The sequence below is a fragment of the Pezoporus occidentalis genome, unplaced genomic scaffold, assembly GCF_034315485.1.
Source record: "Pezoporus occidentalis ecotype Australia unplaced genomic scaffold, CSIRO_AGI_Poc_V1 ctg27, whole genome shotgun sequence".
Lineage (NCBI taxonomy): Eukaryota > Metazoa > Chordata > Aves > Psittaciformes > Psittacidae > Pezoporus > Pezoporus occidentalis.
The window spans coordinates 9,835,199-9,848,423 of NW_026914611.1; the positions used below are offsets into that span (position 1 = coordinate 9,835,199).

The 13,225-nt window shown below is 40.2% G+C and overlaps 2 protein-coding genes across 2 annotated transcripts in view; one reads left to right on the forward strand and one right to left on the reverse strand.

Moving 5' to 3' along the window:
- NALCN (sodium leak channel, non-selective) overlaps positions 1-13,225 on the reverse strand; it is a 237,819-nt gene that overhangs the window by 221,507 nt on the left and 3,087 nt on the right. The window contains exons 2-3 of the mRNA XM_062624700.1: positions 6,964-7,110; positions 4,514-4,696 (exon numbers count right to left, since the gene is read on the reverse strand). Of these exons, the coding sequence (XP_062480684.1) occupies positions 4,514-4,696; positions 6,964-7,071 (291 nt within the window). The 5' untranslated portion in view covers positions 7,072-7,110. The remainder of the gene's footprint in view (positions 1-4,513; positions 4,697-6,963; positions 7,111-13,225) is intronic.
- On the forward strand, positions 308-1,879 carry LOC134166665 (uncharacterized). The gene is given in 3 exon segments (XM_062624535.1): positions 308-683; positions 686-1,072; positions 1,868-1,879. Coding segments are annotated over 3 exon segments (705 nt in total). The 5' UTR covers positions 308-377.

Consider the following 13,225-nt stretch of genomic DNA (forward strand, 5'->3'; position numbering starts at 1 on the left):
TTCCTCATTCTCCATCCTATGCCCTCACTCCACCTGCTTAATGGACATCTTTGAATAAAAGAGCACAGGTAGTGGCTGGAAACAGCACTTCACAAAGGATTACTTTGGCCTTACACAACAGATGAAGATTTTCTTAAAATCATCTTATTTCAGCAATTTTCTAAATATTAATGATACTTTAATATTTACTATTAATATTTGTTAAGTATGACGACATAATCAGGAATTTGGAAATTCAGAAATGTCCTGGGATCAGCAGCAGCAGTCATTTTTTATCCTTCTTGGTTGCTGGTGCACGATGACAGATCTGACCGGAGTATGTATAATCGTATTTGTGATAAGCATTCATTGTTTCGGATTAATAGTCACTCGTCACAATGCTGATTTATTGGCTCTCAATTTTGTTGCTCTTGATCTCACAGTTTCAGCATGTTGTGCCTTACTTGCAGCTGGTATTTGCTGTGTTAGTGTTTAACAGCTGGGGGCCTTGGGCTAAGTTTTTTGTCTCATTGTACTTTATGGTAATTACTTGTAATACAGGCAGGTTTCGGCAGCAGGGCAGGATGGACGTGGCTGTGGACTTGTACCTGGCTGTCCCACTGCTCTTCACCATTCTGGCCCTCATCCTCGCTTCCATCTTCGTGAAGCTGTGGGGAGCCGAGGGGGAGCTGCCCCAGGAGCCACCAGTGGCCAAAGCACCCAGAAGAGCGGGCCGGGGGACCAAGCGGCGGCAAGAGAGGGGATGGAGGCCAGGAGGGAGCGGCTGCCAGTGGAGGAGGTCGGGGCGGTCGAGAAGGGGAAAGAGAAGGCTGCCAAGCAGTGGGAGGAGGCGGCAGAAGAGCCAAGCCCCGTGGCTAAGCCCAGCCCTGCGGCAGCCGAGAGCACCCTCCAGCAGCTGCCCGCCGAGCCCCGTGAGCCTGAGCCCCAGGATGACGTGGAGAGTAAGATACCACCTTTGGGAGCCTCAGCTGGGTCCAGCCTTGGGCACCCAGGACAAGTGGAGGATGCAGGAGACCACACAGCACTTTCCAGCAAGGCAGAAGATCTGGACTCAGAAAAAGAGAAGCTGGTGGTAAGAGGGCCAGCAAGCACAGCAGCTACACCAGCTCCAGTGACAAGTACAGTAGCATCATTTGAGAGTTCTGAAGGCCTTTGGGTACCCTTGGGACCTGCCTGCTGATTGTGATGGGGATCAGCATGTTGGCACACATACAGAGTGTGTTTTAACCACGACCATTTTGTCTGATTTAGAAAGTTGAGCAGAGTCGGGTTTGGGTCTTATCTAGGGTTAGACAACGACAGAGGAGGACCAAGAGGTTTTCTCCAAGGCTGTACAGTCATGAGTGGCAGGGTGTGTGGGACAGTATGAGCAAGTATCTGGTCCACTGGGCCCCTCCAGTGCTTTGGAAGCATCGGAGATGGAAGGCAGCTATATGGAGTCCCCAGCAACAAGCTGCAGAAACTGCTGAAGGGGACAGTGAATTATTTTTGGCCTGGTGGGCCCATGACACTTCCAGCCATCAGGGCAGAGATGCAACATACAGATGGACTCACGATCGAGGGGTGGACTTAGCAATGGATGCTATTGGCCAGATTATTCACGAGTGTGAACACTGCACACAGTCTCTCCTGCTCTGTAAGACTGTTACAAGAGATGGAGCCTGACATCATGGACCAGATGGACGCAGCAGCTTTATAGGGATTGGTCCATGCACTAAGATAAGAGTGATGGTATATTGAAAATGTGGGATCTGAGAGTGACGTGAATGGTATGGAATAAGGGGTGGATACTGTCCTGGGTTCAGCAGTAGCAGCCATTTTTCTCCTTCTTGGTGGCTGGTGCAGTGCTGTGTTTTTTGACTTTCAGACTGGGAACTGATGGCACCAATGTTTTTAGTTACTGCTCAAATGTTTAGTCTGACCAAGGACTTTCTGAGTCTCATGCTCTGCCAGGGAGGAAGGGAAAGCCAGGAGGAAACAGAGACAAGACACCTGACCCAAACTAGCCAAAGAGGTATTCCATACCACAGCACGTCATGCCCACAATGTAACTGAGAGTTACCCGGAAGGACTAGTGCACTGCAGGGTCGGGCTAGATACCGGTTGGAGGGTGGTATTGTATTCTCTTCCCTTGTTATTTTGCTTAACATTATTATTATTGGTAGTAGCAGTAGTGATTTGTGTTATACCTTGGTTACTGGACTCTTCTTATCTCAACCTGTGGGAGTTACATTCTTTCGATTCCCCTTCCCATCCCTTCGGGAGCAAAGGGGGGCGGTGGGGGGTAACCTGCGTGGTTCTGATTTACGGCCTGGGCTTAAACCACAACAGGAAAATACAGACCAGTCAGTCTCCCCTCTGTGCCTGGCAAAATCTTGGAGCAGATTCTCCTGGAAGGCATGCTAAGGCACATGAAAATCAACAAGGTGCCTGCTGACAGCCAGCATGGCTTCACTAAGGGGAAATCCTCCCTGACCAATTTGGTGGCCTTCTATGATGGGGATACAGAACTGATGGACAGGGGTAGAGCAGTTGACGTCATTTACCTGGACTTGTGCAAAGCATTCAACACTGTCCCACACAACATCCTTGTCTCTAAATTGGAGAGGCATCAATTTGATGGATGGACCACTCGGTGGATAAAGAACTGGATGGATGGCCACATGCAAAGGGTTGTGGTCAATGGCTCAACGTCCAGCTGGAGACCAGTAACGAGTGGTGTTCCTCAGGATTGGTGTTGGGACTGGTCTTGTTCAACATCTTTGATGGTGACATGGACAGTGGGATTGAGAGCGCCCTCAGCAAGTTTGCCGATGACACCAGGTTGTGTAGTTCAGTTGATACCCTGGAGGGAAGGAATGCCATCCAGACGGATGACATGGTTGTGTTGCCAACCTCATGAAGTGTAAACATAGCAAGTGCAAGGTCCTACACCTGGGTCGGAGCAATCCCAGGCACAGCTACAGGTTGGGCAGAGAAGAGATTCAGAGCAGCCCTGCGGAGAAGAACTTGGGGGTGCTGGTCAATGAGAAAGTGAACATGAGCCGGCTTCAGTGTGTGCTCGGAGCCCAGAAAGCCAACCATATCCTAGGCTGCATCAAAAGGAGTGTGACCAGCAGGTCGAAGGAGGTGATCCTGCCTCTCTGCTCTTTTGAGACCTCACCTGGAGTATTGTGTGCAGTTCTGGTGTCAACATAAAAAGGACATGGAACTGTTGGAACAAGTCCAGAGGAGGGCCACGAGGATGATCAGGGGACTGGAGCACCTCCTGCATGAAGATAGGCTGAGAAAGTCGGGGCTGTTCAGGCTGGAGAAGAGAAGGCTGCGTGGAGACCTCATAGCAGCCTTCCAGTATCTGAAAGGAGCCTTTAAGAATGCTGGAGGAGGACTCTTCATTAGGGACTGTAGTGATAGGACAAGGGGTAATGGGTTAACACTTAAACAGAGAGAGTTTAGACTGGATATAAGGAAGAAGTTCTTTAATGTAAGGGTGGTGAGGCACTGGAATGGGTTTCCCAAGGAAGTTGTGAATGCTCCATCCCTGGCAGTGTTCAAGGTGAGATTGGACAGAACCTTGGGTGAGATGGTTTATTGTGAGGTGTCCCTGCCCATGGCAGGGAGGTTGGAACTAGATGATCTTAAGGTCCTTTCCAACCCTAACAATTCTATGATTTTATGATTCTATAATAGCTTAGTTTGATAGTGAACAAAATATGCCATTTGCAAACTCAGAACAAAATGAAGAGAGAAGTACAACTTCATATGTCTCTGCAGTCACTAGATCTTTCACGGATAACACAATGATTACCTATTCTGTGCAACAGTGACATAACTGTATTTTCAGTAAGGTCTGCAAATGGGTTTTCTGTATGTAAGCTGAATTTGTATCTTTTTATAGAAAATTGAAAAGAGTAAAATAAGGGTATAAAAAATTATTACTGAAAAATTCTGCAATTTTACCTTCTCCAGTATCAAATCTACTTTCACAAATTAGTCCAGCTACAAAAGTAACCATATGATAACAGAAGCATTTGTTTACCAATGTTTTATATTAAGAAAAAAATTTGATAATGCTAATGACTTTCTCATTTAGCTTGCAGTAAGACATAAGTTCTTATTTAAATTAAGTAACCACATAACAACTCATCCAGCATTCTGAAGTGAAAATCAAATTTCTAAATCCATATATGGATACCTAGACATTTACAAAATACTCTTGCTAATGTATATGTAGCTTATTTTTCGTTTTATTCTTTGTATTAACACTATTAAACTATTTCTTATTAGGAAACCATTATTATGAAAGTTAGCATTATATTTTGGGGGATCAAATATGCAGTAAAGCTGCATCTTTGTCAGCCTGTCTTTTCAGTTTATACGACATTGTATTGCCTGCACTTAAAACCAATCATAGCAGAAAGAGCTGAAAAGTTAAAAAACAAATAGCAAATACAGTCAGTATATATTCAGACCATTTTCTGAAGCACATGCAGAGCACTATCTAAATGCTTACCTTAACTATCCCACGGATATGCATTTTTGCTATCATCTCTGCAGTGTACAGAAACATCAATAGAGTATCGAGAGTAAATGTCACATACTGGAGAGGAGGATAATGCTCGAAGGTCTTTGGAGTGTTCATACAAACAGAAATAACACTGATGATGGCACAGATTCGTAGTAAAGAGTGTACCCACTGAAGAAGAACACAAGACATTGTGAGTTTTCTTTGATGTTCAAAAGAAGAGTTAAATATTAAGCCTCCATAACTTGTTCTGCCACTTTTGTAAACACACATTTGTGGTTTTCTTTTATATCATGATCCACATATTAAAGATCTCCATCCAAAAATAAGCACTCCTGACTTTAATTTATGCATATACACACACATATACATGTACATATATACATATATAATTTTAGTTGTCAATCTGGGAGGTTGTATAACTGAGAAACCAAGAATTAAGAGCCAGGAAACTAAAAATTAAGATTCTATCATTTTCTAGTTTGCAGCTTTCGTTATCCAATTTCTTTTCAAATGACAACTTGTCACATTTATGTGTAACACAGTAAGTGGAATTAGATAATGTTATAAATTGGGTGAATACAGTAAATGAAAGTATCTGTGGAAAATTTTAGTTCCACATTTAGATGAACTGAATTTAAATCAGTTTACAATTCCAAAAATTGAGTGAGAGGCATGGGGATTAAAAGCATCTTTCCATTTATGGAAAGAATAAATATAAAAAAAGACTATGTCACAGAAAGCTACTTCTTAACATCAGGATTCACTTTTGTTCCAAACAAATACCGTTGCTGTAAGGGAATAGTTAATTTCTATGACTACTTATGTCTCAGTCCCACTACCGTCTTTATTAATAAGGCTGCTACTCAGTGCAGAATGTATCAATACAGGGGTTTAAGGTGGATTTTTTTTCTTTTATATCAAAACACTGTTGAAACATCTTGAAGCCAGGCAAGTGTAATGAATCAGCTAGCAAGGTCACAGCTATCAAGACATGAAGAACTATAAAACCAGACACTTCAGCAAGAAAAAAAATCTCCAAACAAAAATCACTGAAGTGTATTTATAGCAATTTTTCATGTGAGGAAAAATTCCACACTCCTTTACACCACCTCAAACCTTCGTATCAGGAAGATTTGAGAACACTCACCTATTTTCATACTCACTGTACACTCACCTAAGTGTAATATTTGGCCTGAATCGAACAGCTTATTTCCATACTCTGAGCCCAAATTACTGATTTGGAAGTGAAGGCACCTGATGATCCCTTATGTCCCTTTAACACCCACATTGTTTCAAACCTTGTCTCAGCTAAACAAATTAGCATAAATATTGAAATGTAGTAGATATAAAATCTGTCCTCTGCCACAGTAAAACACTGCTATTAGACATGCTAAGCAATATACAGCTAGTCCATCAGTGAGACAAGAAAAAAAATACTCCATCAAAAAAAATGTACTGTGTGCTGAGAAACACAGGCAAATAACATAGGATTTATCTCTGCATTTGAACTTGTAGTTACAGCAGTGAATATAAACATTCTACTTAAGATTATTTAGCACAAATATATGGGTGTTGTCTTGTAAATTATCTGTGTGTTAAAACTCAGCAGCAAAGCTGAGGAGATTTGGCACCCAAACCGCAAATGAGACGATAGTTCCATCAAATGAATGTAATGCCAACAACATGTATTATTACACAGTATCTGACTTTCTGCATTTACAAAGTAAAGAAGTATACATTACTTAAGAGAAATGTGAAAATGTCTTCTCTGAAAAAACGTGAATCATTCAACATATAGAAATTCCAGATGCACACTGACTGCTGAATAAATACTTTAATCACCATAACCATATTCACAAAGTAAAGGCATTTTCTTAATATTGCATATTCTATCAATAATTACACTCTTAATGAAGCTGTCCCCAGTTTCAAGCTGCCAGATACTTTTACATCTATCTGTTTCTTAGGGCAGGTTGCAGGTTAAATGATACCAGAAAATGCAACAAGCCAAAATACACTTATATTCAGAAGTGATGTAAAGGTGAGATTTGAAAGTCGAAAGTGCCAACTGCTGGCTACCACTTTAGCAATGAAATGGTCCTTTAAACATCCTTTTCAAATGCTCCTTTTATGAAATTGACTTCTAATTTCAATAAACATGTTAGGAACAAGAGACATTGAAAGGATGGCTGCCAATCAGTAGACAAACTCATTAACAAACACTGCTTGATCATCCCCATCAGTCTGCAACAATCAAAAGAACCCTTTTTATTTAGTTTTGGACTAATTGCAAATAATGAACTGGTAGACTAGCAACTATAGCTTAATACTTGTTTCTGACAAATATCTATTTTGGCATCTTCTGTCAAGTCCTACTTCAACAAAAAAAAGTCACATTTAACTTAAAATTAGTAACTACAGAAAGAGATACCTACTGGTTTGTTTATCCACAGAATATCTGCGTTGTCTGACAAAGATTCATCGGGACCAAAATCTGTAACTGGTTGGGCTTCCACCCTTGAACTTTGCTTCCGTTTTAGCATCCTGAAGTTAACTTCTGTTATCTATAATAATGAAATCTCCTTGGGGAAAAAAAAAAAAAAAGAAAAGGCATTAATTCACTAAAACAATTTTATAATGCATTTTGACCAGTTTTATAAGTAACCTAAAGCATTCTGGTTTTATGCAAACTGCTTTTGTACTAACTGATTATCAGGATCTTCATTTCATTAAAAAGCTTTGCCTATAGAGATCACTGACATGACTGTCATTAGTATACAAAAAATTACACAAAGGTATGTAATGCAAGCAATTACCAGAACCTTAGCAAAGCTGGCAGAAAAACTGTACCAATATGCAAAGAATGCTACTGCTGTAAACTTAAACCCAGAATAATCATTGGACAGATTTGACCTAAGGCCATTTAATTTATTGGAGACATTTCCATTTATTCCCCTAGCTAAGATAAATCCCAACATGCTGTAGGCAAACAGGCAATGTTAAACAGATGACACATGGTAATGTTCTTTACTGAAATTAGAAGAGCCTTTTTGCTCTAGACTGCTATTAACATGTATTTTTCTAATACTTTTTTTTTCTAATGTTAGCCATTATCTATCCAACAGCCTGACAGTTTGCTGTCTCTGGGGCTTGTGCTGGCACATGGATGCACTGAGGAAAATGTGTTGTTTCCACAAGATCAGGCCAAATCTGGGCATTCCTGTGTAGGTGGCACTGACAGAACCTTCTGTATGCTCAGCCACTTGAGCCATGGCAGCAGAAAGGTGGGTTAGGCTTCCCCACTGATACAGTTCATAGACCCCAGTGTCTAAATAAATCCAAAGACATAGAGAAGATAAACTTTTCCAAGAAGAATCTGCTGATGAAATACAGCTCTGTCATTCATGAAATACAATCCCCTAGGGATTTTTTTTTTTTTTCAGGCAACTGAGGGGGAAGGAGAAAGCAAAAAACTTGGGACCTTTTTCTGGACCTCTAGTCTGGACCAAGCATGGTTGGTACGTGCAAAAACGTAGACTACTCTCTTGAAAAGTTTGTCAAACTAGTATACAGTAGAATCAGAATGGTTTGTATTGGAAGGGACCTTAAAGTTCATCTTGTTCTACCCCTTCTGCCATGGGCAAGAATATCTTCCACTAGATCAGGTTGCTCAAAGCCCCATCCAACCTGGCCTTGAACACCGCCAGGGATAGGGCAGCCACAGCTTTTCTGGGCAACCTGTTCCAGTGTCTCACCAACCCCACAGTAAAGAACTTCTTCCTTATGTCCAACCTAAATCTTTCCTCTTTCAGTTTAAAGTTGTTGGTGCCTTGTACCATCACTACAGGCCCTGGTAGTTACAGGCCCAAGCATCAGAATGATGACTGCAACATGAATGCAAGAGACATGATGTAAGAGGTGATTAGCTGGAGGAAACATTGGGCTCAGGACTGCAGAAGTACCCACGTGCTTGGTCTCAGATGACTTCTAGCTACAGAGGCTGCTGCTTCATTGCAGCACCTATGCATCCCTGGTTGTCTCTTCTTTTAGCTGTTATGGCAAATGTCTTCTTTCAAGCCCCCCAGAATCGACTCCTACTCTGTCTCTCTTTCAGATTCAATAGAAACTCCCTTGCTACATTTTCAGAAGAGTGCTTTTGTGGTTTCTCCTACAGTGTCTCTCCAGACATGACAAGCTCCATATGTGAGTTCCTTGCCAAGTTTCTACAAAGTTTTTTCAGTATGTTCTTCTGCATCTGTCAATAAACAAAAATTCCCGATCATGACAACTGTTGTCAGTACAACCTTGTGCTTTCTTGGGTATACACAACTATCTCGTATCTCCTGTGCAGTATTTAAAAACCAAGTGCATCAACTTCTGACACCTTTATTTGTATGGTCAGTCACAGCAACTTTAGTATAACAAAACTGGTAAGCTGTCACTGAAAATATGTAAATATTGTAAAATTAATTTTTTTAATTGTCTTTCTCTAACAAATGAAAACTGAAATAATATCCATACAAGCTGTATGTTCTCCTAACCCCCTTGCTAAAGCTTTATGCTCTGAATTCTTTCTCATAACTGAATTCATTACTTCCTTCTCTTTAGCAGTTTTCCTGCTTTCTCCTATTTATTTCTAAGCTTAATGTATTCACTTATTTTTCCTACTTGGACCAAAGCATAACTAGAAACGCTTGAAGCCTCAGAGATGCTAGTGTACTTTTTGAGGTCATGAAGCCTTAAAAAGGCTACATTTGGCATACTGATAAGAAGTGTACTGCAATGTTTTGGGTACTGCATTTCTTAAGACCTTAGGAAATAAAATAAAACAACATTTTCTAAAATGTTTCTTGCAACTATGTTCCTTTGGAAACTTACTAAAAAGCTAATCAGTGAATTAACAAAATAATAATTTTATGTTTACTATTTCTGGTAATAGCTATGACAGTGCTCCTAGTAAACTCTAAAGAAAACACCAATAAATAATCAGTAAGTACAACAAATAATTATGGAAAAAGGCTCAGGATATGAAACACTAACAAGCCACAGCTGATTTATTTTTCTTTTTAAATAAATGATACTAAATAACAAGCTATGTCCATTTGGGAAAGAAAACAGATAATTATCAACTGGCTGTTAGAGAGGCTCTGCTGGTTTTGCGCTTTTCTCAATATTGCTTATTTATACTTCTGACGTGTGGGAAGATTAGCTATATCCTTCTAATGAAATTCCCATTTACCCTTTCACCCAGTGCCTCTTTATCTTTTTCTTTTAACTGATCTGGGCACAAAAAATACAATGAACTTTAGATGTCCATAATAGATTTAGTTCATAAACTTAAATGCTGTGACTAAAGAGATCAGAGTTCTTATTTTTAAGAGGTGGCCTTGAATAAACAAATCACCATGTATATAAACCCAATGGAAGGGAATAAATGTTTATGGAATATAAGAATCAGCTTGTTTACTGCAGATTTGCTGACAAAAATGCAGAAGACAACAAACCTAGAATCTTCTGGAAATGGTCTTCAGCAAGATCATTCAAAATACAGCATGGCTGCTCTCAAGCTTTTATGCAATTTTTTGTTGTTCTCACTACTTTTATTTTTGGGAAACACACAAGCTTTTACATGTCTGTTCCTGTAAAGTGACACAAAGCCTCAGACAGCCTCAGGACTTTACCATGTGTGTAAAGAATTCTAATTCTCGGACTACAATCCCTTTTGCACCTGTTTCTACAAGGGAGAATCAGCTGAAAGATTAACAGGAAGAAGGGAGCTGTGCATGAACAGCTTCCAGCATGTGACACACAGGGAACACCACACCAAGCTGGAACACCACACCAAGCTGTGCTAACAGGAAGGCAATCCTCCCTAACCCTGGCTACAAATGCACCCCTGCAGTTCCCACATTGATTCCAACACACATCATTATATCTTTCTTTGATCTCAACCCATTATTAACATGAAAGGCTTAATACATTCTCTAGGATATACTTCTAGCTCCAGAGTTTTTAAAAAATATCGGGTGCAGGGCAGACAGGTTTTGAGACAGGAAAACATCATGGAGTTCTGGAGCTACCTCCACATTTCTTTGGAGAATTTTCTTTACAGTAGCAATGAAAATCCTCAGTGCAGGTGTCAACCTCCTCGGGGAAGAATGTGATCTTTGCTTTGAAATGTCTCCTATATTTTTAGAAGCAAGGACAAATTAAAGGAAGAAAACTAAAGAGAAAATTACTCACACACTAAGCCCCTTCACATCCATTTGGTCAGCCTTTATCTCCCTCACTCTCTGAACTTGCAGCAACCACTGCACCATCTAAACCAGCCACTAAATTTACAGCTTCTACTGAAATGAAAGTATGCCAGCACAGTAGCTGAACTTCAGACCAAGCGTGCACTTGGGAGACAAAAAGTCTGAAGAAGATCTAATCCCAGTTTGTGATATCCACACTAACCACAATACACTCCTGCAGATCACTTCCCACAAAAATCAGAAGACAAATTTTAAAATTTATCTTATCCTACAGAGCATCAAAAGCTGAGAAATCTGTGTCTTGTTTATAAAGCAAACTCACTGTAAACAGCATAATCTACTCATGAAATTTCTACCACAAAGCCAGGAAAACATCCCTGTAAGTGCTCTGATAGACAAAGAAAGCAGTTCAGAAACGACTTCACAGAAAAATAAATGGAAAAATAAAGCATGTATTCCTACCTACAACTTATGGAAAGAGTTAAATCATACAAATCCTTGGAAACTGCACTGTCTGGCTTCTAACATACTTTTTCTCCCTGTGTATTAATTTTTTCACCTGTGATCATGAGAGCACTGACTGAAGGTCCTCCCAGGGCTGGCCACCTACAAGCATTCTCTTTAACACCAATTCTCTCTTCTTTGAAAATGTCTGCTCCCCTTCTAACTTCTCCCAGAGCTGGGACACACAAAGTGGTGAGCAGCATTTCAGTATTTGTTTCCATGTTGCAAAACATTTTAAATGAGCAAGTTTTATACCTGGCAGTCCATATATATGTAATTTCAGAAAGGTAAAGGCAGAATTCCAATGGATGCAATTGCATGACACATGCCACTATGGATGTTATTAACTCATAACTAGTTTCAATGAAAAAATAATACTTTCAATACTTTTTCTCTCTGTGTGGCATTCTTATTGCATCTGATTAAATGTCCTAAAAGATCTCTTCATGATTTTGAACACATACTGCTAATAGCTGACCAAACTTCAGTATTTACTAAGACAAATCAGGAGTCTTCACAGAGAAGGTATACTGAAGGAAATACCCTAAAAATCACTTACATTCACATTTTCAAATCATTTGAATACAGGTAGGAAAGAACAGCTGGTGACATCTTGTACTTACTAACAGGACACCAGACCAAATACACCAGACTGGGTTTCACAAATCGAGGAAAGGCTTAGCAATTGCTAAAGGCTGCCAACATTAAGAACATCTACTCTGAAAATAAAGAGTCTGACTTCAGCTCTTTGCTCCCAACATATCTCCTGTGTCTTATTATCAGCTAAGAACAATGCTCACAGAGTATTTATTTCTTCAATGTAAGTTCTTCTCGGACCTAGCCAAAATAATTCAGACCTACTCAGCAGACAGAATGAAATACCTCATTGCCTACGAAAGTAAATCTCATGTGAGTCAGATACACAGCCTACCACTACTATAACATAATGCCATATCAAGTCCTTACTGTAAGTCTTCTAACACCCAGAAGATATATTTTTGAATAAACTACACATGCATAAAAAAAAGAAAAAATTTCAAACAGCACTGTTAGACCACACCATGGCAGATTTCACCACACCACTTCTTGTCAGCTCACAGCTGACAGAAGAATGTGCTTTGTAAGAATCATGATGGAAAAAATACAAGAACAGTGTTCTGGGATTTGCTTTTGCAGTCTACTCATCTCCAAGTGGAAACTGTGTTTTAGTCCTCTGCGAAAGCAAGGGGGCAGGTAGCAACAGGTCATTCATTCCTTGAGAGAATTCAGAGAGCAGCTTGCCCTCTCTCCAAAATACACCGCATTTAGTAACCTGCTATGTTTTCAGGGTTTTAAAGAAAGGAATGACAGTATCCTTCCCAGAATGATGTAGGGGTGGAAAGGAGCTTCTTTGTAGGCAGATGGCTGGCAGTATGCTTGCTTAAGCAATGATTTTAATGTTGCTGGGATTTTGTTGTACCACTAATTACATGTTACTGTGCCTAGAACCTTGTATACACATATTTTCATAATTTAAATAAAAATAAATTAAAACAGTGGTTATACTCTTTTAGCATTGTTAACGATTTTTGCTAAAATAATTATCTAAGAAATTTGAATATTTTAGATTATCTTCCCTTCCCAAACTCTTCCCCTTCCATCATTGTTGTGGTTTAAACCCAGTCAGGCAACTCGTTCACTCACTCCCCCCCCCTTCTTTCCCTCCCCCTACTCCCAGAGGGACGGAGAGGAGAATCAAAAGAATGCAACTCTCACGGGTTGAGAGAAGAACAGTTTAGTAACTAAGGTATAACACAAACCACTACTGCTACCATCAATAATAACAATGATAAAGAAAATAACAAGGGAAGAGAATACAACACCTCACCACCAGCAGACGGATAACTCCCCACCACGAGCCTGACCAGGCACTGACTGATACCTCCTCCAACCCTGC